Source organism: Nesoenas mayeri (assembly GCF_963082525.1).
Source record: "Nesoenas mayeri genome assembly, chromosome: 20".
Lineage (NCBI taxonomy): Eukaryota > Metazoa > Chordata > Aves > Columbiformes > Columbidae > Nesoenas > Nesoenas mayeri.
In genome coordinates, this window is record NC_137569.1 from 5,535,500 (window position 1) to 5,561,371 (window position 25,872).

Sequence of the window (25,872 nt, forward strand, 5' to 3'; positions counted from 1 at the left end):
CTGATATGAGATGTTTGCAAACATCGGTTATTACATGTGTAGTTTCTGATTTGTTTGGGAAAAGCCTCATCTGTGAGATGGAGCAGCTGTCAGAGGTGTCAGATTGAGGTGGCATATGCTGTCAAAGTCCCAAGGTTGGGAAGGTGGTATTAGAAGAGCTTGGACAGTGGTGAGATAGATGGCCCTAGAGTAAAACAGTACAGATTTCCTCTTTTCCTATTTCTTTTGTCTTGCCACAGTTAAGTAAGCGTGTACCCTCACTTTGCCACATGTGCTGGGGCTTCCTTTTGTTGTTGTATCTGGGCTGCATCATGGGACAGGGAATAGAGGAAGAGAGCTGCTCCACATGTGATTGATTTATGTCTTTGGACTTGGTCCTATATATCACCATAAAGACAAGGACAGGGTCACACTGCTGCCAGCTTAAAAATGAAGCCTATATGAATGTGCTGTTCTCAGCCTGCTGGCTCGTAGGTGTTCTTGCTCTGCATTGCTCGTGTGCAGCACCGTGTTCCTGCATACTCGTATGGGTGTTTGAAAGATTAAATGGGGCAAGAGGAGCTGGGATCTGCTGGAGAAATGCTTGCACAGCTACAGATATACTGAGCTGTTGCTGCGAGGACACTGCAAAGAAGAGTGCTATCTGGGTGTTAGTTTGCTTAAAACCTAAATAAATATTTGCAGCAATTAAAGTTTGTTGGTGATTTTGATGCTCGTACTCACAGTATTGACCACTTCTTAAAACAGGCAGCTGCAGATGTGTTGAGGAAGCTGGGAGGTTGTCTTTCAATTGAAGAAAATGAGAAGCATGAGCCCTGGTTTCCCCTAAAGCAGGGAATAGAACACAGGTATCTTGTTTTAATCAGTAACTGCAACGTTTGTCGCTCTAAAGGGAAAGGCATTTATCTGATGATGCTGTCAGCATCTTTGAACACTCCAGGCCCAACACACAGCTCTGGCGAAGATCTGTGGACCTGCAGTCAGCAGATGGTGCTGTGATGCCGCTCTGTACAGCTCCTGTGCTGGACAACAGCTGGGGAACCCTGCATTACTCCTTGAGAGTCTCTGCCAATTTCTATGTTCCCACACTAACCTGAACTTGCTTGTTTTCTCTTCCTGGAGTTTAACCTGACGTAATTGTTGATGGGGATCCAGAATGTGCAAGCACTATACTCTGAGAAGGGATTATTGCACAGCTTAGTCCCATGGGTATGAGCTAGCTGCCTGACTGCCAGCAGCATGTGGGACCCCATGGGTCTGGTGGTGATATTTTTGTTAATGCTATTTGAAACAAGCATAGGCCTGTTAAATTTGCAGAGTGTGGGAGAATTGTGCTGTGTAATCTAAAGAGCATGGAAGAGACCTGAGAATGGTCTACAAGGGTCACTGCAATGAGGAGAGAACAAATTAATCCTTTGTTTTCATGCTGGATAGGATATGATGGTCTGGTCTCCATACTACAGCAAAAAAAATGGAAGAAAAAATATAGCAGCAGTGAGGAAGTGCTAGTAGATCAACTGGAGAGTGAGGACTTCTGTTCCTGGGGAGACACAGTGAGTGTTCGTCTTCTGCGTGGAAGTAGATAACTCTCCCTTTTCTCTGTTTCGCTGAAAACCCACTTGCTCTAACCCCAAGGGGCTCTCCCTGCCCTCACAGAAACCTTAAATGGGAAACCACATGTTCTTGCTTGGTTTTGGTGCTCCTGATCTGAGCTGTGGGAGTGAGAAAATGTGATTTAGTCCTTAGAGAGGACCCGTCCTCTCCAGGGACCTGTCTCTTAAAGACCAACCAGCTCATATTTGCTGATCCTTGATCTGAGGTTAACCTGGTCCCAGAAAGTAGGCACAACGGCGTGTGTGGCTGACCTCTGAGTTGTTGAACTTGACCTTCTTCTCCATGTGCTGCTGCTGTTCAGCAGTCCAGTCACCAGCAGCATGATGAGTTCACATCCTGCCTTCATGGAATGCTCTTGCAGAATTATGCACAGCCAAACTTCTTCCTCTTCTCCCTTGCAAACTGGCTGTTCTCCCCACATTTCACTGTTTTGCCACCTCACTTCTCTCTGGCCTCGTGCACCCTGTGCCAGCAATGTCTGCTCTTTGTTGCTGGAGGCATCTGCCAGCTTCTTGTGTCCTTCCCAGAGCATCCCTGGCATTTCTGCTCAAACTTAAGGAGTGTGGGGGGCTCTAGGCTGGCACCCCTGATGTGCTATTGTCACATGTGCTCCCAGCCTGCTGCTCTTGGTGTGTAGTGGGGACAAGATCCTGGCATGGGGACAGCTGCAATGAGTCCTTGGTGGCAAAAATCAGAGGTCAAGTGTGTTCACACTGATCTGTGGGCAAAAGTCAGGCTTGGGTGCAAGACTGGGTGATGTGGTGTTATTTCTGGTTCTCTGCCTTCTTTGAGCTCCTTCCCATCTTCCTGCAGGGCATTTTAAGGGGAGCAGGGTCAGCTTTTTGGAGAGGCTCTGGGCACAGAGGGGAGCCCAGCTCTGGGACTACACTGAGCCATTTAGGCTGGAGTAGAAAGTAGTTTTCACACCTAAGAGCACTCTGAATCAGGAGGATACCTCTCTTGGGAGGAGAAGGCTTTGTCAGGCTGAATTACACCCAGCAGAGCTAGGGCATGGAGTCTGCAGGATGGGGCCATCTCTGAGAAGGCAAATAAAGGGCTAATGGTAGCCATTACTCCAGGCTGAGTCCTAAAAGCAAAGCCAAGATGTGATGTCTTGTTACCTGCTGGGCCATAAACCTCTGTGCTCTCACTGGGGAATTCACTGTAAGAAAAATCAGTCTCCTTCAGCTGAAAAGTGGAAGAGACTGTCCAAAGAGACAGCTTTGTGGGTGTAGGGGGATGCTGGGGTCATAGACTGGGGTAGGGGGACACATACAATAGAAGTGAGAGACCTAGAGGGATAACTAAATAATCCTGCTTACAGTGTGACTCAGTCCAGAGTCCCGTGATTGAAAGGAGCAAGGGGAAAGGGATACAGGCTGACTGCAGAAATAGTCTTGTGGCAGTAAATTTGAAAGGGAGATTCCAGAGAAAGAGGAAGTCAATAGAAAAAGCCTGAAAATTTAAAATAGTGTTATAAAGATCTTCTGACTCAGCGGAGAGGCAGCTCAGGAAGCTCTGAGGGACCTGCAGGAGGCGATGAGAGCGGAATAGAAACTCCTGAGGGCCCCAAAGGAGGTTAGATGTGGTTAGGTACCGCAGTGAAGGTGTCTGTGTGCGAGGGAATGTGGCAGCAAGGATGGAGAGCTGGGAAGAGTAAATACAGGGACCACAAAGAGTTAAAGTTTGCCATGGCAAAACTAAATTTGCTTCTGGGGAGCAGAAGCAGCAAGTGGTCAGCTTAGGAGACAGGGGATGCACAAGAGCCTCTGCATCAGCCCAGGGAAAGAGGAGCTGTTAGAGATGAGGGTGTCCTAAAAGGGTTCTCTGGAGGAAATTTGTAAGAAGTGCTATTATTCACTGATTCTAGACTGAATGGTTGAGCTGAGCAGGCCAGAGGGTTTTCGGAGTGAAGCAGTTAATCACATACGAAAAACCTGCAACCACTGAAACCACCTCCAGTCCTGGACGGGAAGAAGTGAACCCAGCGTTTGTCCTGGGAGCACAGGAGCAGCAGCTGCCATCTGCCTGGCCTGATGCCATTTCCACAGCCTTGTAGAACACTTGGTTCCAAAACAGCATTGTGGTTAGTGATGGCTATGTCTGTGAGTAGGCCCTTGGAAAGACAAACCAGTTGCAGTTCAGAAGGAAGATCACACCTCTGATCTGGTCACCTTCTCCAGCAGGCGGGTTGTGCAGCAGAACTGAGATAATCTTGAGTGGTGGCTTTTATTTGTCCTGCTTGGGTCAGAAACCTGCATGAGAAACTTAATGCTTTCATGTGGAAATCTTAATTTCCCACCTACTTGTATTCCCAGCCACTTTCTAGCCTTGTGTCCTTATGCCAGCAGCATCAACTCTTTCCCACTCTGGAGTTGACTTTGTGTTCACACAGCTCCAGTCCCCCATTTTCCCAACCCCTCAACCCGAGCTCTTTGTGTTTGACTTGTCTCATGTTATGTAACACCGGGGTCTTGTCACAGTCCTGTGATTTGTAGATGGCTATTTTCCTGCCCCAGACACTTCCAACTGACAGTCGCTCAATCTGGAATGGCTGCCACTGTTGTCCCTTGTCCCTAAGAGCATGGTTGCACAGTCCATACTGCTGAATCAAATCCCTTCCCCATTACTCCAGTCCTCAAGGTCATTATGATCTTTCCGTGTGATATCTTGGCCTCTTCTAGATTGATGGTAGCATCTCATTTTGTCTCATCAGCAAATTTCCTTTGCATTCTCCTGCTTTCTTGTGCCAAGATCATTAATGCAAATGTTAAGCAGAATAATTTTTGAGGCAGAAACTCAAGGAACTGTACTGGTAAAGCCCCTTTGGTCTGACATGTCCCCTTTCAGCTGAAGCAATTACCATGGCCCTTTCAGGCAGCTCTTTACTTACTTTACATTTCATATGCCAGTCACATCTTCTCCAGCTTAGCTAATAATTTACTATGTGGCACCATTTCAAATGTCTTACTGAAGCCCAGAAGAGTGAGATCTACTGCATTTCTTCATCGCAAATATCTGTGAACTTATAAAAGGAAGCTATTAGGTTGGTGTTGGTTTGCATCAGGACCATACTGTGTGATGTACTACAAATATGTTGTATGTTGTGCCATGCCTGAGGATCTGGAGAGGGGAGTTCAATGGGATGCATATGTCTGCAAAATACAAGATTGCTTACATTAATCTGTGTTGGAGGAGTCTGAGGCTTAACAGAGTTAGTTGATGAAGCAATGTGCTAGCAGATGACATTCACTATTGGCAAATGTACTCAGGAGTCATTTGAAATACTTATTTCTTTTTCTAAGGTCAAATGAACTACAGTTACTCAGGGAAGAAAAAGGCCTGTGATCATGTTCTTGAGTTTGTGGCCAGATTTTAAAGATATTTAGGTCCTGAGTATTTGGCTCATGTGACTTAGAAGTGTCTGTTCCATTCCTCTTCAATGACATTCAGGTCCCCAAAATGCCATTTTCTTCAGAAAATGAGACTTAACATTTCCTTGTTTTCTAAAGTTGGTTTTTGGAGCTGCAAGTCCAAGGATTAAGCAGAATATTGGAGTGTGTGAAGGATGGGACAAACTAATTCTCCAAATGCCATCATGTTGTTAGAAACCAGGGGAATGATTTCCGAATGCCATGTTCAGCTCTGATCACTTTGACTCAGAGAGGGATAGAGCCAGCACAGAAGACTTAGAGCCAGGTGATGAAAGCATTTAGCGACTTGGAGATGAAAGATTGTAAAGAGTGGGGCAAATAGATGAAGGGAGCTTAAAAAGAGACATTCAATATTGATTATTTACCCTTTCATGCAGGAGAAGAAAGGGACATCTATGTGGCTAAAACCATTTAAAGAGAGTGTACTAGAGAAATATTTTGACACAAGGCATTAATTAACATATGAAACCCTCTGCCAGAAGGTCTCATCAAGGGCAAAAAGTGGAAAAGAAAGAAGCAATTGCTATGAGATAAAAAGTTACCTAAACTTACAAAGCTGGGGTTATTTTTAGCCAGTTTTTGTGGAAATGGGGCTTATGCAATCTGCTGTCTGGGTGCAGGAGTTAATGATAGCTGGTGCCTGCAAACTCAAAACTGAAATTGCTTTTTGCATGCAGACAACTTGTGTTTCAAGTCCCGGCGCTGCGTTCACGCAGGTGGATGCAGGTCTCTTCAGAGGCAGCAGCCGAGAGCCCCCGGTTCTGCCCGGTTGCACAGAAGAGCTGTAGGTTGGTACATGTGGGAGGCCAGAGTCCATGTGCCCTTTCCAAAACTAAACCCAGCCCTGGTGGGAATTAGCCCTGGGATTTTGCTCTGCTTGAGGATGGGGATGGGGACTGCAGGTGCAAGGCATGAGTCAGAAGAGACAAGGAGCAGAATGGAGGCAAAAACCGTGTGAGAGCAGAGGGACTATGGGTGCATTTTTGGGGAGCCAGGGCAGAGCAAAGATGTGTGCACAGCATGGAAAGAAGGTGCCTATGTGCTGGCAAGTGAGCATCTGACCTGGGTCTTTCCTTGTGCCTTGTGTTCTGAATCCTGTTGCTTACAGGGGGATTCACATTTGGGTGAAGCAGGGTGGTACTTTCTCAGGTAAATGCTTGCTTCTATTATGCAGCATTTAGAAATGTCTCTGCTTGCCTTGAGCAAAGGGTGCTTGAGGCTGGGGACTTGGAGTCAATATGGGGAGCCTGGGAGGGGGTGAGAGAAGCTGTGGCTGCAGCCACCTCTTGGTGAAACACATCGCCACGGGAATCTTTAAGCTCTCAGACATGGTAACCAGCTCCAAGTGTCCCTGTGGTTTGGCAGAGCTGTGCTGGGTTCCTGGATGGTGTCAGGCACATGTGCCTGCGGTGTCAAATTATTTTACTAATCCCCTTGTGTTTTTCTGTAATGCGTGTGTGTGCTGCAACCTCCTGCCTCGGGAGAGGTTATTGTGCTCCTACTGCTCTCTCTCCTTTCTATCTAGTGTAGAAGTCACTCAGGCTTGGGGGGAGAACAGGTTTATCTTTGATCCAGGACCATAGTAAAATCTCTGTGCTAGGTTGTTGGTCTTTGTGCAGGGCAGAGCATGGGTTTCTATGAGGAGAATGGGACATCCAGAAATTTGAATCAAAAATATATTGGTGGAGATGGGTTTAAGGAATTCCACTTGGAATACTAAATTCCTTTCATAAAACAATACATGCAAGAGTCAGTGATAACTCACTGCAGGGTGATGTGTGTTCCTTGCAACCTCTAGCCACAGGATCCCTTTACATAATTTTTATCAATGATGAGTGTCGCTTCCCAGATGGATGTTGCATAATGCCACGTGGTTTTCTCTGCACTTGCCTGGGACTGTGGTGTTGGCAGTTTCCTTCATTTCTTTCGGCCTGCGGTTTCCTTCTGGTGAAGGCAGAAGGGCTGCTGTGGTCCCTTTAACCCCCAAAGCCCAGGACCCCACGTGTCTGGTGCAGAGAGCATCCCCCTGCCCTGACTCAGGGTCAGAGATGTTTCTACCAGGGATTTGTCCTCAGAGAAAACTCTCTGCAGAGCTGGGGAGGCTTCCTGAAGTCTGCTGTAACCGAGGCAGTTGTCTCAGCTTTCCTTAGCAGGCTTGGGGATCAGAAGCGATGCTGCTCTCTTTATAATGACTGAGATCATCCCTTGTCTTTGTGTCTAAATAAATCCCATGATGTTGTCTGGCTGCCCTGTTTACATGCAGAATCTTCTTGCTGCTCCTTTCTAGCTCTTCTCCTATCACTTATTTCTTAAAATGTGAGGCCCTAAGGGGCAAGTTCCTCACCAGCACCAGTCACCTCAGTACTGAGCAGATCTGGGGGCCGTTCTGGCCACACACTGTCCCTCCTGTTTCTTCTGGCTGCTCTCCCAGAGCAGCTCTTCACATGTCACCATATCTTGACTCATCTCTCTCTGTCCTGCCCTCAGGTCAGGGATGATGCTCCCTCTGCTCTTTTAACCCTGCTCACAGCCCCTGGTGGAAATGTGGGTTTTAGACTTAATTGCCCCCTTTCCTTAAGGAGACATATGCAAGACAGTGCCAAAAGCATCTGATAATGCAAGACTAGTGTCCTGTTTGCTAATCACTGACTTTCTGGTCCCTCTCCCACTCCCTGTGAGCTTGTCCTGCTCATCACCAGTGACCCAGAGATGGCCACAATCTGGGGCCTTTTTGTTTGATCATACCTTCCTTATCTGCCTCTTCCTTACTTATTTGTTCTCTTTTATCACCCATGTGCCCTAAATTGTGTTGAGTACTCGACCCCAACCTCTTGTTTTGTTTATGCAAAGACAATACAAAAAGAGGTGGCATCTTTGGTTACTCGCTCCCCTTTCTAACTAACGGGCTTTTACTTTCTTTTGGTTTTCAAATTTGTATTTGTAAAGCTGAGTTTTCTTGCCTACTGTGTTTCCTCCTCTCCTTCCCTTGCCTTGAATTTCTCATGTGTTCCTCTGCTGAATTAGAAAGTCATCTGCTTACAGAGATCTTCCGTGGCAGGAAAAATAAAACCGTAAGTAATTTCTTCACTCTCCCTTTACATCAGTTCCTTATATTTAATTCCTTAAATATGCTTAAACACAACTAATATACTTTTGCTGAGCTGCAATTTTGTGCAATTCATTGAAATATCCTCAGTTCCAGTTAGCGTGGAAAGTATTTCATCAGCATCCAGTAAGAAGTCCTATCCGGCTCTCATCTCAGTGGAGAACTGAAAGTTTGGCCAACCACTTCTGCAGCAAAGAGGAAATATTTTCACCATTTCCATCAGAAACGATCTTTGCAATTGTGAGATTTTCTGTGGTTCCTACGAGACAAACAACTTTCCTCTGGTTACTGATATAGCCAGTGCTCACAGATCATAGAATATTTTGGGCTGGAAGGGACCCTCAAAGCTCATCCAGTCCAACCCCTGCCATGAGCAGGGACATCTTCAGCCAGATCAGGCTGCTCAGAGCCCTGTCCTGCCTGGCCTTATTCATTCATAGCCTCAGGCATGGCAGCTTAAACAGAAAGAGCTGAAACACAGGCAGTTGCAGAAGGGAGCTGGAGAGGTTGTTTCTGTTCATATCACCGCCCTGAGGCCAGACCAGCTCCTCTTGAAGGTCTCCAGTGAGATACTTTACACTTGTTCTCTCCTCTGCTCCATCTTTTCTAAAAGAAACAATCCTGACCTTTTCTTCTAATCCCTCGCTTCCTCTCAAACAAGGTCTAGCTTGGAGCAATACATCCTTCAGACAGGGACCTGTTGACATGGGAAGGCAAAAGACCATTGCAGCCACTGTGGGGTTTATCCCTTCATGCATATGGGGAGCATCACCCCTGCCATGTGGTGGGGATGGGAGGATGGGCATGACCACTGCTCAGCATTTCGGTGAGTTGGACTTTTCCCTTGGATCAGGGCAGCAGGAATGAGCCATGCCTGAGCAAGTGTCGGGAGGAGGGTGGGAAGCCAGGGTTTGTGTGGGAGCTGAGAGCTGGACATCCAGCCTTCTGTGGCATCAAGAAGCAGCATTGGGGCAAGGCCGGAAAAAAGGGGGGGGGAAAATTAGGAAGTAGAAACTTCGAGAGCTCTTTATTTCTGGGTGTTTGGGAATTACCCTTTGGGATTGCAAATGCTGCCCATTTTCAGTCATGCTGAGATCTCTTCCAGGTTTAATCTGCAAGGCTGCAATGAGCTGATCCTAGTGGGTGCCAGCAGAGTCCTCTCCTCCCTCCAGCTCCTACTCTTAATGCCCTTATTTCCTGACATGCGTGCATTTGTGGATTTTTGGGGGGCTAAGCCAGTAGTGGGCTAGCAGTAATTGCAACAACTTGACTGAGAAGAGGCGCAGATTGCAGCCAAAACTAAAATCCTTGCAGAGGTGTAAATCCCCTGTTCAGGCAGGGGATGGGGAGGCTGAGCCCGCTGCTCCAGCCCTGGAGCAGAACAATGGAGCCCAGTCCCTACAGGGCCCCCAGGCCTCCATGTCCCTGCAGCCTTTCCAGCATGAGAATACTGTTTTTAACCATATTGCTGGCAAAAAGGGACAAATGTGAAATACCTAGTGACTTGGAGCTCAACACAATTTTGTTCCTACATGATCTTTCCCTAAGTGTCCAACCAAGAATCGGTATGTTGAGTACAGACGAGTATATGTGCAGAGCATCATTGTGGAGCCAACTCTGTGTTCCGGCTGTGACGGTGGAGCAGGGTGAGAAGTGGTGTTTAAGGCAAAACTGCCTGTCATGGAGGTTTGGGGTCCGACCAGTCCCCACTGGGCACCCAAATGGAATCTGAAAGTCACAGCTCCGTGGCTGGCGCTTCCTCTTCTGCAGTTTCCTTCCTCAGCTCAGCGAAACTGGGTGATCCTGACATAATTTCCCCGGTATGATGCACTCATTTTTCCTTTCCTTGAAATCCTGTGCCCGCCCAGCGTACAGGGATAAAAGGAGGAGATGGCACAGGGTCCGGAGCATCGTGCGGAGAAGAGCCCTGCAGCCCTCAGCTCCTGCCCCGCTCGCAGATCCCTCGGCCTCCGCAGCACCATGAAGGTCCGTGCAGCCGCCCTGGTCACTCTCCTGCTCATGGCCACCTGCTCCCCGTCCCAGGCCCATCTCGGTGAGTCTGCTGTCTCAGCATCCTCCCCGGCACACGGTGTGCCATCACTCCATGGCAGCTGCTGGGGAGCTGCAGAGCCCTGTCCCCATCAGCATGGACCCTGTGGTTCTAGCCTGGGGTCTCACTGCGTCGGTCTGTCTGTCTGCCCTCACAGATGGTGTCCCCACCACCTGCTGCTTCAGCTACCAGCAACGCCCAGTCCCACGGAACCTCATCGCCTCCATCTACACCACCAGCAGCAGCTGCACCGAGCCGGGGGTGATGTGAGTACTCAGTGCTGCTTGGGGCTTGGGGGTGATGGCTGCGGCAATGCCCCAAGGGTGATGGGGAGGAGGACGAAGGCAAAGCTGGGGACACCTGGGGTGCTGCAGCAGAACCCAGCATGGGCACCTGCTGTCCAGACAAGCGTCCTAATGTGAGTTTTCTCTTGGCAGCCTGGTCACCAAGAAGAAGAGGGAACTGTGCGTGGACCCCCGGGAGCCCTGGGTGCAGGCGCGTCTGAAACACTTCCAGAGCCTGGAGAACTGACCCTTCCCCGCTGTCCATGCCGTGTCCTAACTGCTGTCCCTGCCGTGTGCCCAGTGCTGCCCCTGGAGGGCTCAGCTACCAGCGCCTCTCATGCAAGAGAGTACTTGAACTGCAGCCTTCTTCAAGGGGAAATTTATTCTATTTAACTTATTTAAGGTCAACTAAATATTTTTTGCTAAGAAAAGTGAAAAAATGTAATTTATATTATATTAAAATAATAACTTAAAGTAATTTAAACTATACCAATGTGCCTGTTAATGAAGAGAGAGAAGTTTTGATGCCTAAATAAAGTGTTTGTGCTATCAACCCCTTCGAGTGTGTCTGAAGTCCCTACCAGAACCCTGACATGGGAGAGGGGACCCACGGGGATCCCCACACCCTGGGCTCGCTGCTCCTGTCTGTCAAGGTGAATTCATCCCCATGGCAGCTCCTGCAGTGCTCACTTGAACTCCCCAAAGAATTGGGAGCCGCAGCCATGGTGACTTGAATGTTTGGGTCAGTTCTCATGGATTCAGAACCCATCCTGACATCACAGCCACCCAGCCACCTCGGGGTCACAGTTTGCCCATCAGAACAGCTGCACACTGCCGGGGGACGGCAGCAACGCCACCCACAGCACCACATTGGGGTGCCAATAGGGGTAATGCCTGGAGCAAGATATGGTGTGGTGTCACGCCACAAACGCACTGGGCTGAATAAAAAGCCCCATGCAACTACCCCTTGCTCAGTGACATGGTTGTCACAGATTTTGGAAGATCGGGATGTTCAACTGTACCTGCATCCCCATGGCCAGACACCTGCTTTGCTGCAGCCACTTGTGATAGAGCTGACCTCGTGGCACCGCATGATGCTGAATTTGCCCCTGCCACCGCATCCCACGGAGGAGCAGGCAGGACCCTCCTGTGCACGCATCCTGTGCAAAAGGAAGGGCCGGGTCCCCAAGAAGGAAGGTGAGCAAAGAGTATCCCCTGTGCACCTGCCAGAGGAGATTTTGGCTGTTGAAGCAGAGGCCCCTGCATGGTGGGAAATTGTTCCTGTTACCCTCACTGACACCTTACCATGGTGCTGGGGATGACGGTGCTGTTGTCCCCTGGCAGTGTGCGGGCTGTGCCGCCGAAGAAACTGCGACCCTGATGTGGTTGGTGAGCTGTGCCATCAGGATGGGCTCTGTGTGCATGAGAACTGCCTGGTGAGGGCTTGACACCCCTTGTCACCAACAACCCCTGGTTCCCAGCCCTGCACACCTGGCAGCATGTTACCCTTTTCCCCTCCTGCAGTACCACACCAGCGGGCTGGAGCAGAGAGGGGCTGATGACGAGGGCTTCTATGGCTTCCTTTTCTCTGACATCCAAGAGAAACTGAAGCAGGTGGCACGGAAGGTGAGGCTGGGATACGTGTCCACACCATGATCTCCATGTCCCTTGTCTGGCACCTCAAAGGCCAGAAACCCTCTAGGGGTGCTCTGGCAGTTGTCTGCAAGAAAACCCCAAATCTTCCTTGATCAAAAAGGAACATTTCTGCAGAAGGTTGGGATTTGGAGAGGGGAGGAGGCTTTATCAGTGGCCTGGTGTCACAATCAGATGTCCCACCAAAACACAGTGGCAGGGCTATGCTGACTGAGGGCAAACAGAGTTCCCTGGGGTGTGTGGCCATGACACCATCCACCTCTGTGCTGTCCCCAGAGATGCTGCATCTGCCGGCTGCCGGGAGCCTCGGTCACCTGCCGGGGCCGGCGCTGCCCCCGAACCTTCCACTTTCCCTGCGGCAGCGAGCGGGGCTGTGTCTCCCAGTTCTTCGGGGAGTTCAAGTGAGTGCAGCTGCCCCACAGGGCTGGGGCAGGGGCAGAGCAGGGCTGGGGCTGAACTGTCCCCTGGGTCCCGCAGGTCCTTCTGCTGGAAGCACCGGCCGGTGCAGCGGGTGCGGGCGGTGCAGCAGGACCAGACCCGCTGCCTCATCTGCCAGGAGGCGGTGGCGGGGCGGCCCTGCTATGACACCCTGGTCTGTCCTGCCTGTGTCAGCGCCTGGTTCCATCGCCGCTGCATCCAGGTAGGTGGCATCGTCCCCAGTGCCTGATGTCATCAACTGTCATCACCTAGTCACCCAGTTGTGAGGGGATGAAAAAGACCTCCCAGCTGCTGACGGTGATGCTGGGTCTGCCCCAGGGCCAGGCGCTGCGCTCTGCCCTGCACCATTTCCGCTGCCCGCTCTGCCAGGACATGGTGACCTTCCAGGAGGAGATGTTTCGCCTGGGCATCAAAATCCCCAACAGGCTGGTGCCTTTCTACCTATCTCCCTGCCTGCCACTGCCATGCTTTGGCTGATCCCCTCCTGCATCCCTAGATGCTGGTGTGGTTTCACACCCTGCCCCTGGGGCTGATCCCTCCCCTGCTCCCACAGAGATGCTGCTTGGGAGGAGGACGGGACCTTTGACGACCATTACCTGCGGCACAGCTCCTGTGACGCCAGTCAGTGCCTGTGCCCAGCGGGACGGGAGCAGGTAGAGAAGAAGGGGTGAGTGCAGCTGGCCCCGGTCCCTACAGCCCCAGCAAAGAGATGATGCCCTCATCTTTTCCTTTGGGCAGTGCTGGAGCTTCCCTGGGACGCCAAGCCAGGCACAGCACAGGGTGTATGTTACCATCTCAGCCCTAGGGCTGGCAGCCCCTTTGATAACAGGGGGTCCCGTTGCTCCCCCAGGCCCTGGAGACTTCTGCTCTGCAGCTCCTGTGGCTCCCGCGGGACCCACCAGCGCTGCTCTGCCGTGGGGGAAGATGACGACTCCTGGGAGTGCATCGACTGCAGAGACCCGCGCACCAGCTGGGGCTGGAGCTGTGTCATGCTTTAACCCCAGCCGGCAACCGGACCACGCAGTTGCTCGCTCAGCACCCCTGTTGCCATTTAGCTCTGGGCCTGTGACTAAACAACGAAACAGTTTCTCTCTCACCAACTCTGGGGGGAAGGAAGGGTAAGAGAAGAACAGACCTATGGTTTGAAAAATCAAATAATAATAAAAGAATAATGATGCAAAGCATTAGTTGGCCACTAGAATGCACACTCCTGTCAATGAATGTCAGAGACGGACACTTGAGCGTGGTGAGTCCAGTAAAGACGCGGCTGTAAACAGCACTGCATAGGGAAGTCATGCGAACTGGGGCCTGGGAGCAGGAACAGGAGCAGGACCCCCGCAGGGACGGTGTCCATGAGGAATGAGAGCTGTTCCCTGCAACTTCCTTCTTCAATACCAAGAGTGATGTTTGTGTTACAGAATACTTCTTTTGGCAAACTTGAGTCAGCTGTCCTGGATCTAGTTTAAGTGCTAAATTAATATTATCTATATAATATGTTAATGCACTTGAAAGCTTATGGTGAAAATACAGCCTTAGTAGTATAAAATGTCACTATCAATTGCAATATTCGAGAATTTCTTATGGTGAACAGGGAGTATTTGCTTAGATGTGCACCAAACTTTTCACACAAAATGATCATAAGCAACTGACCGCAATCCCCTCTGGCCATGGGTCTGGAGTCTGGGCTGGCTCGAATGGGGGTCACTGCAAGGGGTAGGGAGATGATGAGCATCACAAGCCCATGCCACACTCCCTCCCTGCCCAGATCCCAGCCCTGCACCTGTCCCCAGCTCACAGACGCAGGGAGGGAGGTGACTGGGGTGGGGACCATTGTGACCCGGCTCTGCACATGCAGTGCCGTGTTGTGATCATACCTGTGTACAGCACACAAACACCCTGGAATGCTCCATGCAACTGTCCCCGGCTCAGCGGCATGATTGCCACACATTCTGGAGGATCGGGACAGTCTGTGACAGCACTGACATCCCCACAGCCAGCCACCTCCTTTGCTGCAGCCGCTTGAGGTGATACGGCTGACATCGTGGTGTGCAAGATGCCGCAGTTCCCCCCTGTGCAGTGTCCTGCGGCGCGGCCGGATGAGCAGGCAGGACCCTGCTGTGTGCCCACCCTGTGCAAAAGGAAGCGTCAGGTTTCCGAGAATGAAGGTGAGCACAGAGCATCCCCTGGGCACCTCCCAGAGGGGATTTTGACCAGTGTCCGACTGTGCGTGCAGAGACCCTCAGGCCATGGGAAACGGCTCCCACCCCCACCCCTTCATCCTGCCAGTGTTACCCCCACCAGCACGCCACCATGGTGCTGAGGGTGACGATGCTGCTGTCCCCCGGCAGTGTGCGGGCTGTGCCAACGGGCAGACTGTGATCCTGATGTGGTTGGGCGGCTGTGCCATCAAGATGGGCTCTGTGTCCATGAGAACTGCCTGGTGAGTCCCTGAGGCTTGACACCCCCTGTCACCAACATCTCCCTGTCCCTAGCCCTGCCCCTGGCACGTTACCCTTTTCCCCTCCTGCAGTACCACGCCAGCGGGCTGGAGCAGAGAGGGGCTGATGACGAGGGCTTCTATGGCTTCCTCTTCTCTGACATCCAGCAGAAGCTGAAGCAGGTGGCACGGAAGGTGAGGCTGGGGGACGCATGTCCCCACCCCGGTCTCCATGTACCTTGTTGTCACCTCCAAGTCCAGCAACACTACAGGGTTGCTGCAAGCAACATTCAGATCTTCCTTGATCAAAAAGGAACACTTCCACAGAAACTGGGGATTTGAGGAGGGGAGGCGGCTTTATCAGTGGCCTGCTGTCACCAGCTAGGCAACCCACCGCAATGTGGCAGGGCTGTGCTGGATCAGGGCAAACAGGGCTCCCTGGGCTGTGTGGCCATGACACCATCCACCTCTGCGCTGTCCCCAGAGATGCTGCATCTGCCGGCTGCCGGGAGCCTCGGTCACCTGCCGGGGCCGGCGCTGCCCCCGAACCTTCCACTTCCCCTGCGGCAGCGAGCGGGGCTGCGTGTCCCAGTTCTTCGGGGAGTTCAAGTGAGTGCAGCTGCCCCACAGGGCTGGGGCAGGGGCAGAGCAGGGCTGGGGCTGAACTGTCCCCTGGGTCCCGCAGGTCCTTCTGCTGGAAGCACCGGCCGGTGCAGCGGGTGCGGGCGGTGCAGCAGGACCAGACCCGCTGCCTCATCTGCCAGGAGGCGGTGGCGGGGTGGCCCTGCTATGACACCCTGGTCTGTCCTGCCTGTGTCAGTGCCTGGTTCCATCGTCGCTGCATCCAGGTATGTATTATTGCCCCAGCCCCTGATGTGATCATCCCTGTGGTCACTCTGTCACTCAGCTTTGGGAGTATGAATGAAACCCCCCAGCTGCTGATGGTGACACTGGGTCTGCCCCAGGGCCAGGCGCTGCGCTCTGCCCTGCACCATTTCCGCTGCCCGCTCTGCCAGGACATGGTGACCTTCCAGGAGGAGATGTTTCGCCTGGGCATCAACATCCCCAACAGGCCAGTGCCCTCCTCTCTTGCCTCTCTCCCTTCTGTGATGCTCTGGCTGATCTCCTCCTGCATCACTGGGTGCTATTGGGGTGTCCCCACCCGGGGTTGATCCCTCCCCTGCTCCCACAGGGATGCTGCCTGGGAGGATGGGACCTTTGACGATCATTACCTGCGGCACAGCTCCTGCGATGCTGGCCAGTGCCTGTGCCCGGCAGGACGGGAGCAGGTGGAGGACATGGGGTGAGTGCAACTGGTCCCGGTCTCCATAGCCCTAGTGAGGAGACGATGACTTTGTCTTTTCCTTTGGGCAGGGCTGGGGCTTCCCTGAGATGCCGAGCTGGGCTGCCAGGGTGAGCAGCGTGGAGGGGGCTCAGCACAGCACCAGGGCTGGCATCCCACAGCTTGGGGACCTTTGTTGACACTGGGTTTCATTGCATCCCCAGGCCTTGGAGACTTCTGCTCTGCAGCTCCTGTGGCTCCCATGGGACCCACCAGCGCTGCTCTGCCATGGGGGAAGATGACGACTCCTGGGAGTGCAGCGACTGCAGTGACCTGCACCCTGGTGAGGGGTGCAGCCACCAGGGTCCCCAGGGCCACCACAGCCATCTGGGACCTGGGGACAGGTGTAGCGTTGTGATCCAGAGGGGGAGAGACTGTGACATGGGCTTGTGCGCATCATCTCCCTGTCCCTTTCAGTGTTCCTCACTGCTGCCAGCCCAGAATCCAGCCTGCCGGTGCAGGGACCCTCGCATAGCACCCCGGCTCCTGGCACTTCGACTGAGGAAGAGGAGGCCAGGATCCTTGAAGGACACCCTGACGACCAACTCCCCTCCCAGCCTGTGTCCCAGAAACCTGCAGATTCTCCCTAATAAAAGTTGGAGCTTCACAGGTAGGTTTGCTGATGTGCTTGAGCACTGCAAGGCAAGAGCCTCCACGGTGGCTCCGATCCTCCTGTGGGCATTGGGGGTGCTGCCAGGTCCTGTCCCAAATAAGAGCTGGCAGTGGCAACCCCAGGGAAATGCTGCTGTCCCCCTGTGGGGATGTGCTGGCTGGCACTGGAGCTGAACCCGGGCTGGGGAGTAGGGAGCAGCACAGTAGCTGCCATGGGGCTGACTTCACCCTGCTCAGAGGGGACCAGCGAGCCCAGGGCGTGGGGAGGGCGAGGGGATCCCCGTGGGTCCCTTCTCCCATGTCAGGGCTCCAGCAGAGACTTCAAAGACACTCGAAGGGGCTGATAGCAAAACCACTTTATTTAGGCATCAAAACTCCTCTCTCTTCATTAACAGGCACATTGATATAGTTTAAATTACTTTGTTTTAAATTATTATTTTAATACAGTATAAATTACATTTATATTTTCACATTTCTTAGCAAAAAATATTTAGTTGACCTTAAATAAGTTAAATAGAATACATTTCCCCTTGAAGAAGGCTGCAGTTCAAGTACTCTCTTGCGTGACAGGGTCTGGTAGCTGAGCCCTCCGGTGGCGGCACTGGGGACACGGCGTGGACAGTGGGGAAGGGTCAGTTCTCCAGGCTCTGGAAGTGTTTCAGACGCGCCTGCACCCAGGGCTCCCGGGGGTCCGCGCACAGTTCCCTCTTCTTCTTGGTGACCAGGCTGTCAAGAGAAAACCTGCATTGGGATGCTTGTCTGGGCAGCAGGTGCCCACGCTGTGCCCTGCTGCAGCACCCAGGTGTCCCTGGCTTTGTTCCCGTCCCCCTCTCGGCCACCACCCCGACCATCGCCGCTGATCCCCTGGCAGCACTGGGTACTCACATCACCCCTGGCTGGGTGCAGCTGCTGCTGGTGGTGTAGACAGAGGCGATGAGGCTCTGCGGGACGGGGCGTTGCTGGTATCTGAAGCAGCAGGTGGTGGGGACACCATCTGTGAGGGCAGACAGACAGACAGATCCAGTGAGACCCCAGGCTGCACCACAGCCTCTGGCCCCACTAGTGCTTGGGGTTCCCCAGGGATTTGACTTCTCCCTTTCCCCTTTGTGTCATATTCTCTGGCGCTGGCCCCCCAGGACACCCGTGTCCCCAAGCCTGAGTCCCAGCATTGGGGTGGTCTCCTGCTCCCAGCTCCCACCCCACCAGCCACAGGGTCCATGCTGATGGGGACAGGGCTCTGCAGCTCCCCAGCAGCTGCCATGGAGTGATGGCACACCGTGTGCCAGGGAGGATGCTGAGACACCGGACTCACCGAGATGGGCCTGGGACGGGGAGCAGGTGGCCATGAGCAGGAGAGCGACCAGGGCGGCTGCACGGACCTTCATGGTGCTGCGGCGGCTGAGGGATCTGCGAGCGGGGCAGGAGCTGAGGGCTGCAGGACTCTTCTCCGCACGATGCTCTGGACCCTGTGCCATCTCCTCCTTTTATCCCTGTACGCTGGGTGGGCACAGGATTTCAAGGAAAGGAAAAATGAGTGCATCATACCAGGGAAATTATGTCAGGAGCAGCCAGTTTTGCTGAGCTGAGGAAGGAAACTGCAGAAGAGGAAGCGCCAGCCACGGGGCTGCGACTTTCAGATTCCATTTGGGTGTCCGGCGGGGACTGGTCAAACCTCAAGTCCCCATGACACTTACCCTGCCGTTGCTGCGAGTACCCCACTGGCCATGACCCAGGTTGGGGCACGAAGCTCCATGGCCAGAGCTCCAATTACAATCCCAACTGGCGGCCGTGGAGCAACAGCATGAGCTCCAGTCAGGGATTTGCTTGGCTACAGCCCCAGCAGCATCACTGTGTCAGGGGGCTGTGGAGTCAAATCCCAGCTTATCCCTGGTTTTGCCACAAATGCCACTTCTCACCCTGCTCCACCATTACAGCAGGGTTACAGAATTAATGCTGGAGCACTGTGGCTGGAGCCCTGATGGGAATCAGGGGGATGAAGGATGCTCCAGGTTCCCTGTGCTTGCTGGTAACGTGCACAAAGCATCTGATTTTTCTATTTTTTCTTGTCTTTAAGGAAATTATTGACATGAGTGACATGCTCAGTATGGTCCAATTTCCTTCATTTGCCCTCCCCATTGCTGCTGTGGTGAGTGGATGGGTTGTAGGGGCTACAGGAGGATGTTCCATGTGATGAGGTGATCCTGGGGGACCTGGACCACACCTGCACAAACAAGGTCACCCCCATGGGTGCCTATCTCCAGGGGTCTGGCTGAGGCTGAAGGACAGTACTAAACCTCCAATCACCTCTCCTTCTGCAGCTGCCCCTATTTAACTCCTTGATCCAACTGGGAAAAAGACAAGCCAAGCACCAGGCGCTCCCCAAACACAACTTTTATCCCATTGCCAGCCTCTGCCTGCCTTTTTCCCTGCATCAGTCTTCATCCCGCTGGGCGGGCAGCCTGGGCAGGCGCTGCTTCATCTTGAAGAGGAGCTGGGAAGCATCAGCCTTGGCCCTTTGGGTTCCCTGCCCTCCCAGGGGCTCCTGGACTGTTCCTGGGTCCCCGCGGGGATGCACACCCCTGATGAAACCCCTGTTTTTCCCCACAGGATTTACATCAACTCACTCCAGCAACAGGTCAGAACACAGCATTTTATTAAACCCATCAAGGGATGTACAGTAGTGTAGAGGGGGTGACAGCAGGGGAGGGGATGGAGCCAGGTCCATAGTTTAACAAGATGGAAACATAAAGGTAATTATGGGATGCAAATAAATAAAGTTTAATGGGAAGGTAGCTTCACGTGGAGGCATTGGGTGACTCTTTCTGCCGCTGGTACTGCTGGAACCAGCTCTCCTTCGGGTCCACACAGAACTTCTTCCCCTTCAGCAGCTCCACACTTCAGGGAGAGAGGGGCTGTGTTAGTTGGGAGGGTGCAGGATCTGGCCATGCCTTGGGCTTCCCCCCTCAGCTTAGGGATGCCCACAGCATCCTGTCCCACATCCCAAAAAAGTGCTGACTTTTAGCAGCCTCTGAAACCTGTGGCTTCCTTCCTGTTTTTCTGCCTGGCAGCTGAAACAGGCGCTTTGGGGGCTATTAGGGATAAAGCAGTGAGGAGGGAGGTGCATGTGAAGAGCCAGGGCAGGACACCCCCACCCATGGGCACCTTTTGGAGGTAGCTTGTTCTGGGGGATCCCTGAAGGCAGAGCAACAAGTAGGGAAGGTAGGCAAGCGAGGGTGAGGAGAGGGATGCCAGGGAGGAAGGCTGGGTGGGGGGCTGGGGGTACTCACCGCACAGCCTTACGGGAGCAGTGGGAAGGTGTCTTCTGGTAGCTCCTGATGAGGAAAGCCGGGATTTTCTGCTGGATGAACATCTCCTTGTAGCAGCATGTGCCGTAGTGGCTGCGGACTGGGAGGAGGCAAGAGGGTTTGGTGGTGTCCATGCCTGGCATGAGGGGTGCAGGTGCTCCAAAGCTCTCCCCAAGCCAATTTTTGCTTGTTTTGAACAAGACCAGGGTAGCCCTGTGCTTGGGCAGCTGGTGATGCCTTCAGCCCCCTAAACCCATGGCAGAAGCAGGAGCTGAAGCTCTCATCCCCCTTCCTGACCCCATACAAACCCCTCAGTGTGGGAGCCGGCGACAGCATCAGGGCCATAGTGGGGAAAGTCTCGGTGTTGGTACTCACAGGAGGCACCCTGGCTTCCAGTCCAGAGATCCACCAGCAGCAAGGTGAGCAGGACCAAGGAGAAGAACTTCATGTCCAACCCAGGGCTCAGTCAGCAACCAGCAGCTGGCAGCTCTTGCTGACTCGTGGCCGCCGAGAGCTACCTGCCTCTCCTCCCTACAGCTCAGTGTGATATATCCCCCGACCAGGCTTTCCATGACAGCTCTGGACTCTCCCCAGGGAAAGAACCAACCAGAGATATTGATAAAGGGCAACCAGTGAATGGAAATTCCTTCTTCTGGCCACTCCAACCCCTGTGGTACCCAAGGGCTGCTGGAAACTGTGGCGAGCAGCCGGCAGCTCTGCACTGCTGGTGATGCGCTGCGGCCGGCAGTCTATTTTGGGTTGGGTTTTGCCGTGGGCAAACCACACAGGATGATGCTCACACTTGCCAAAGCCCAGAGTTTATCTTCAAAACCCACCCATTGTCAGCTCAGCTGTGATGTCTCTCTTGCAATTTTGCACAGGGGTGAGTGGCTTGGCAGTGACCAGGCTCATCCCAGCCCACTCTGAGACCCTTTGCTGGCTGCCCATCGTGGTGGCTGTGCCCACCGTGGTGGCTGTGCCCATCACATCTTGTGGCATCGTGGGCTGCCAGTAGGGCCTGACCAGGCATCCCTGAGGGGCAGCTCTGATCAAATTTTGGCCAGGGATCTCCTCTCGTTGAGATGGTTGATGAGGAGCATGAGAAGCCCCCTCCTCTGGGGCTTCGGCTCCTCCCAGCTCCTTACAGACGCCAGCACTTACAGCTGTGGTTTAACATCTGGGTAAGAGAGCCAACAGCAGGATCTGCCTACTCCCAAGACACTTGCACAGACAGATGTTTGCATGCGTGAGATCACGTTTAATTCTATTCAGCGTGCTGTACAAAAAATAACCGTGGAATTGCTCCCCCTTAACCCCTCTGCTGCTGCCAGGCAGGCGGGCACAGCCTCACCGACATGCTGCTGCTGCCTGCAAGGGGTACGGGCAGCTGCCTATGTGCCAAGGCAGGGCTGAGAGTGTGGGGCCGGCAGTGGGTCTGGAGCCCAGCATCCTGTGGGGCCAGCACACCACATCCTGGTGGGATGCCGGGGATGGTAAAGGCCCTTAGCCTTCAGAGACATGGTGAGGGTCATAGCAGTGTGATAGGGAGGATGTCCCCAACAAGCTTCTATATCCAAAAGTGATGTCCCAGCAGCCGGCTCAGCAAAGGGGTCACCTTCATGGTGTCCTGTCCCCTGTACAGGGGACTCCCCGTGCTGCCTCCAGCTGCCCCACTAGCTGGGGATGGAGAAGGAGCTGACTTGGAAGCTCTGCTGGTACCTCTTCACCCAGGGCCTGCTTGTCTGGGCACAGATTTCCTTCCCGCTCTTCACCCTGAAGCTGAGGCAGAGACAAGATGGGGTCAGCAGGGTGGTGTTATGGGGACCCCGGTACTGAGTTTCCAAGGGACTCAGAGACACAGAGGATCAGGATTGGACCCACCAAAACCAGGCACAGGTTCTGGGAGGGTCTCGAGGGTCTTTAGTTGAAGATGTCCCTGCTCATTGCAGGGTGGTTGCACTAGATGAGCATTGGAGGTCCCTTCCAACCCAAACTATTCTGTGATTCCATGGTTCTATCCCCAGGGCTGGGTTTAGGGTACTCACATCACAGCCTTGTGCGGGCACTCGGGGCTGGTGACGTAGCAGCTGACAACGTTGTCTCTCTTGATCCTTCTTGTCTGGAAGTTGAAGCAGCACTTGTCCGGCACGGCCGGGGCTCCTGGGGGCACAGCGCCAGCTCAGCTTAACCCACAGCTCCCCACCTCCCACCACAGCCCTCCCACGGTGGCCGTGGTGACTCTTTGCGGGGAGCCCCCCCTGCACCCCATGCATGAAGCAGACCCATCCCCAGGGCCCTGGGGGCTGTCCCTGTCCCCCAGCTACAGGGACAGAGCAGACAGCAGCACTTACTCTGGGCCAGGCTCTGGCAGCACAGTGCGGTGAGGAGGAGGAGGGCATAGACCACCCCGGCTGCCTTCGCCATGCTGGGCTGCAGGAGGGCTGCTCGGTGGCGCCGGGGCAGAGCTGTCGTCTGCCGGGGTCAGGGCTGCCGGGCGGCTTTTATAGGGAAGCAGCAGGGCTGATGTCCCTCTGGGCCAGGGGTTGTGTGGACAGGGGGAGGACCTGGCCCCCTGCCATGACTTTTTCTCCTGCAGTAACTTGGTTTCCTGCCATGTCCCAAAGCACACAGGGTGAGCAATATCAGCCCCCCTCAGCACAGTCCTGGGAAGGGAAAAACCTGCTCCCGGGCTGTGCTTTTGGCTCCCCATGGGTTTGGGATTTTTCCCAAGCTTCTGCCTCCAGTGTTAGATTTGCTGGCTGGCTTGCTCCCAAGTTTGGCTCCGTACCCCTGTCCCCTGGGCAGGTTGCACATCCCCTGGCAGGAGCCCCAGGGTGGGCTAGAGTGTCTGGGCATCTCCCTTGGACAGGACCAGGGCTGGGCTCAGCACCCCGCAGGGTGCCCAGCAGCTGCAGGCACACCTGGTGGTCCGTGTCCTCCCCCTGTACCACAAAGTTTCGCATCCCAGCTGAGGAGACAAATGGCCAAATACCCACCTCACACCTAAAAAGCCATAGAGAAACAGCTTCTGTTTGGTTACACCAGGCATGTACATGGGACTGTGTTGGCTTTGGGGGCTTTTGGGGCCAGGAGAAGGCTCCAGGTGGCTCCTGTTCCCTCCTCCCAGTGCCAAAGCAGTAGCTCATGTTCTTGGCCGTGCTGAGCTGGGAAAGGCAGAGGCCAGTTTGGGGTTTCTCCAGTGGATTTTGCTTGACCACAGCTGTCAAAAAAAACCCCTTTCCCCCCGCCTCCACCCCTGGCAAATCCCAGGACATGCCCCAGCTTCCTGCAGCTGGCAGGTGGTGGGAAGCAGGGAGGAGATGCAGACGTGCATCCCCACCAGCTTGGCTGTGTGGGCAGCCACGTCCCGCAGCGTGGGGCTGGGGACACCAATGACACCCTGTCGGTGTTTTTGCCACCCTGGGCTGCCATGGAGACCCGGCTGGGGAGAGCACGTGGTGCTGGTCCAGGCAGGGACCTGCGCCCATGGGAAAAGGGGCCGTGTCCCTCCATTTACTCTCTCCAAAGCCATTTCCTAGAAATCAGCCTCAATTTTTTGGGGGGTGCACATGTGAGATAATAGAGGGGTGCCGCAAGTGGGGCTGGGTGATGCCCCAGGGCAGACAGGTGCAGACAAGAGGGGGTCCGTGTTTCCATGCCTGGCTGGTGGAGCAGAGCACCTTCCCACCATCACCCAAATGCCCATTTAATCTCTCCTCAGAAAGACATCAAAGAGTGGAGGAAAGCAGGTGACTCTGGTCCTGGTCCAGTGCAGCTCCCTGCCTCACCTTTCCCTTCCCAGATCCATCCATTCTATCTTATCTCCCTTTTTACCCCCGTGCACCGAGGAACTCGTGCTCCAGCTGGGCTAAATGTGTCCTCCTAAGGGCAAAAAATGTTTCCCGCAATAAGAAAGTGAAACAGAATCACAAGGAAGACAAAGGAGGGTTCATTGGACTTGGAAAGGCTCCTTTTAATGACTCATGTGCAAAATGCTGGCATACATCAGGCTGGGAAATTCCTGGGATGATGTTCCCAGCACCTGCAGCATTCCTTCATCCCGAGACCCAGGTTGGGGAGAAGGGCTGAGCCCCGCAGAGGGGGTGGAAGGTGTGGGTGTCTGCAAAATATATGGGACAGATCCTGCTCTTGCTGCCAAGAAGAGCAGGGGAAGGTGGCAAATCTAGGATGCTGGCAGAGGCACTGAGGACACTGCTGGGGCTGAGCTCCCATTGTCCTCTCCCAAAAATTGGCAGGGGCTCGAAATCTCCCACTGCTGAGGGGGAACGAGAATGTTCCCATCCCACTGGCCCCACCTGGGCGTTGCTCTCCACAGCTCTGCTGCATCCCTGAACAGAAAGTGCAAGCAGCTCCTGGGGAAACCATTGCCTCGGCTAGGAATGAGTCGATGCTTAATCACCCTCCGTGCTCAGAACCAGAACCAGCCCCAGCCTCGTCCCACTGAGCTCTGCATTGCTGGGGCTGCTGGAGAGATGAGCTGCTGCAGGATGGGCACCTGCTCAGCAACACAACCCTCCTGGAAATTCTGCCTGTCCCTGGGTGAGGGTCGCTTTTTCAGCCATGTTTGCAGATGCTTTATTGATGCTGTGGTGCTTTTCCTCGTTTCAGCTGATCGATAACCCTGTGGGAAGAAGATCTAAGTGCAGTGCCCTCGGTACGGCACAGCTGCTGCAGCTGGGGCAGCCAAAGTCATGAGTGTAATCAAAGCAGCTTTACCAGGTCAGGTCTGTTTTCTATGAAGGATTTGAGTTATTCTTCTCCCTTTTGAATCTCTGTCTTGGTCAGATCAGCTTTTCCGTTACTTTGCTGGGGCTGATGGTGAGATAACCACTAAATGTACATCCCACAGGTGCTATTTTCTTTTTTAAGGCACTTGCTTGGCCCCGGCCACCTGGGACTTTCCCACCTGCTTGTGGAGATAGTTTATATTGAGGTGGGTCCACCCTCGCCTGTCCACAGGAAGAGGTGGCTCATAGTCCCCAGAGCCACTCACGCCCCTGGGAAGCCCCACTGGCTCCTGCGCAGATGATGTCACCTTCCCCAAAAAGCAGCAGAGTTTGTTAGCAGGTGTTTGTTTGTTTGTTTGTTTGGAGCCTGTGTTCCTGGCTGAGGGCTGTGCTGGGGCAGCCCCCCTTTCCTGGCTGCCAGTGCTGGGCAGTGGAGTGTGTCACCCTACATCCTTCTGGCCCCAGAACAGGGAAAGCATCCCCAAAGGGAAAGGTTTTCAACCCCAAACAGTGGCTGAGTGGGCTCAGGGTGCCCGTGGCAGAGCTGATCCCAAAGGCAAAAAGCTTTCCGTGGGGATGATGGTCCCTCCTGCATCAACAGTGGCAAGGGGGCTTTGTGGTACCCGTGTTGTACCATTCAGGCGGCTCATCCCCCAGTGTTTCTCCTCTCTCAGCCGTCCTGGGCTGAACTTTCCCCCGTCCATGGAGTCCTCGCTCTCTGCTGCCTGACTCATTTCCCGTGTATTTTGGCCCCCGGCATCCTGGCTGCCTCCGCGTGAGGACTGGCCCTGGTTGAAAAGCTGATTTCATACCAAACTCCCCCTGCTTGAGATTATGATCAGGGCTGGG

At 53.6% G+C, this 25,872-nt stretch overlaps 5 protein-coding genes across 5 annotated transcripts; 3 read left to right on the forward strand and 2 right to left on the reverse strand.

Moving 5' to 3' along the window:
• Window positions 1–10,105: 10,105 nt before the first annotated feature.
• LOC308048158 (C-C motif chemokine 3-like) lies at window positions 10,106–10,735 on the forward strand (the record flags this gene model as incomplete). The annotated part of the gene is made up of 3 exons (XM_080357097.1): window positions 10,106–10,207; window positions 10,362–10,470; window positions 10,642–10,735. Exons 1-3 carry the CDS (start codon window positions 10,135–10,137, stop codon window positions 10,733–10,735), a joined length of 276 nt encoding a protein of 91 aa, XP_080213223.1. The 5' UTR covers window positions 10,106–10,134.
• Window positions 10,736–11,582: 847 nt separating this feature from the next.
• LOC308048006 (PHD finger protein 7-like) lies at window positions 11,583–13,577 on the forward strand (the record flags this gene model as incomplete). The annotated part of the gene is made up of 8 exons (XM_080356845.1): window positions 11,583–11,685; window positions 11,833–11,924; window positions 12,013–12,114; window positions 12,418–12,542; window positions 12,619–12,781; window positions 12,898–13,004; window positions 13,133–13,246; window positions 13,430–13,577. 8 exons carry the CDS (start codon window positions 11,583–11,585, stop codon window positions 13,575–13,577), a joined length of 954 nt encoding a protein of 317 aa, XP_080212971.1.
• Window positions 13,578–14,632: 1,055 nt separating this feature from the next.
• Window positions 14,633–16,948, forward strand: LOC308048008 (PHD finger protein 7-like; the record flags this gene model as incomplete). The annotated part of the gene is made up of 9 exons (XM_080356850.1): window positions 14,633–14,744; window positions 14,928–15,019; window positions 15,110–15,211; window positions 15,501–15,625; window positions 15,702–15,864; window positions 15,982–16,088; window positions 16,209–16,319; window positions 16,523–16,641; window positions 16,776–16,948. The coding sequence occupies 9 exons, from the start codon at window positions 14,633–14,635 to the stop codon at window positions 16,946–16,948; spliced, it is 1,104 nt and encodes a 367-aa protein (XP_080212976.1).
• Window positions 16,949–17,602: 654 nt separating this feature from the next.
• Window positions 17,603–18,355, reverse strand: LOC308048214 (C-C motif chemokine 3-like; the record flags this gene model as incomplete). The annotated part of the gene is made up of 3 exons (XM_080357196.1): window positions 17,603–17,696; window positions 17,856–17,964; window positions 18,283–18,355. The coding sequence occupies 3 exons, from the start codon at window positions 18,353–18,355 to the stop codon at window positions 17,603–17,605; spliced, it is 276 nt and encodes a 91-aa protein (XP_080213322.1).
• Window positions 18,356–21,948: 3,593 nt separating this feature from the next.
• LOC308048255 (C-C motif chemokine 13-like) lies at window positions 21,949–22,699 on the reverse strand (the record flags this gene model as incomplete). Its single annotated transcript, XM_080357269.1, has 3 exons — window positions 21,949–22,054; window positions 22,321–22,435; window positions 22,627–22,699. The coding sequence occupies 3 exons, from the start codon at window positions 22,697–22,699 to the stop codon at window positions 21,949–21,951; spliced, it is 294 nt and encodes a 97-aa protein (XP_080213395.1).
• Between the last annotated feature and the right edge of the window lie 3,173 nt (window positions 22,700–25,872).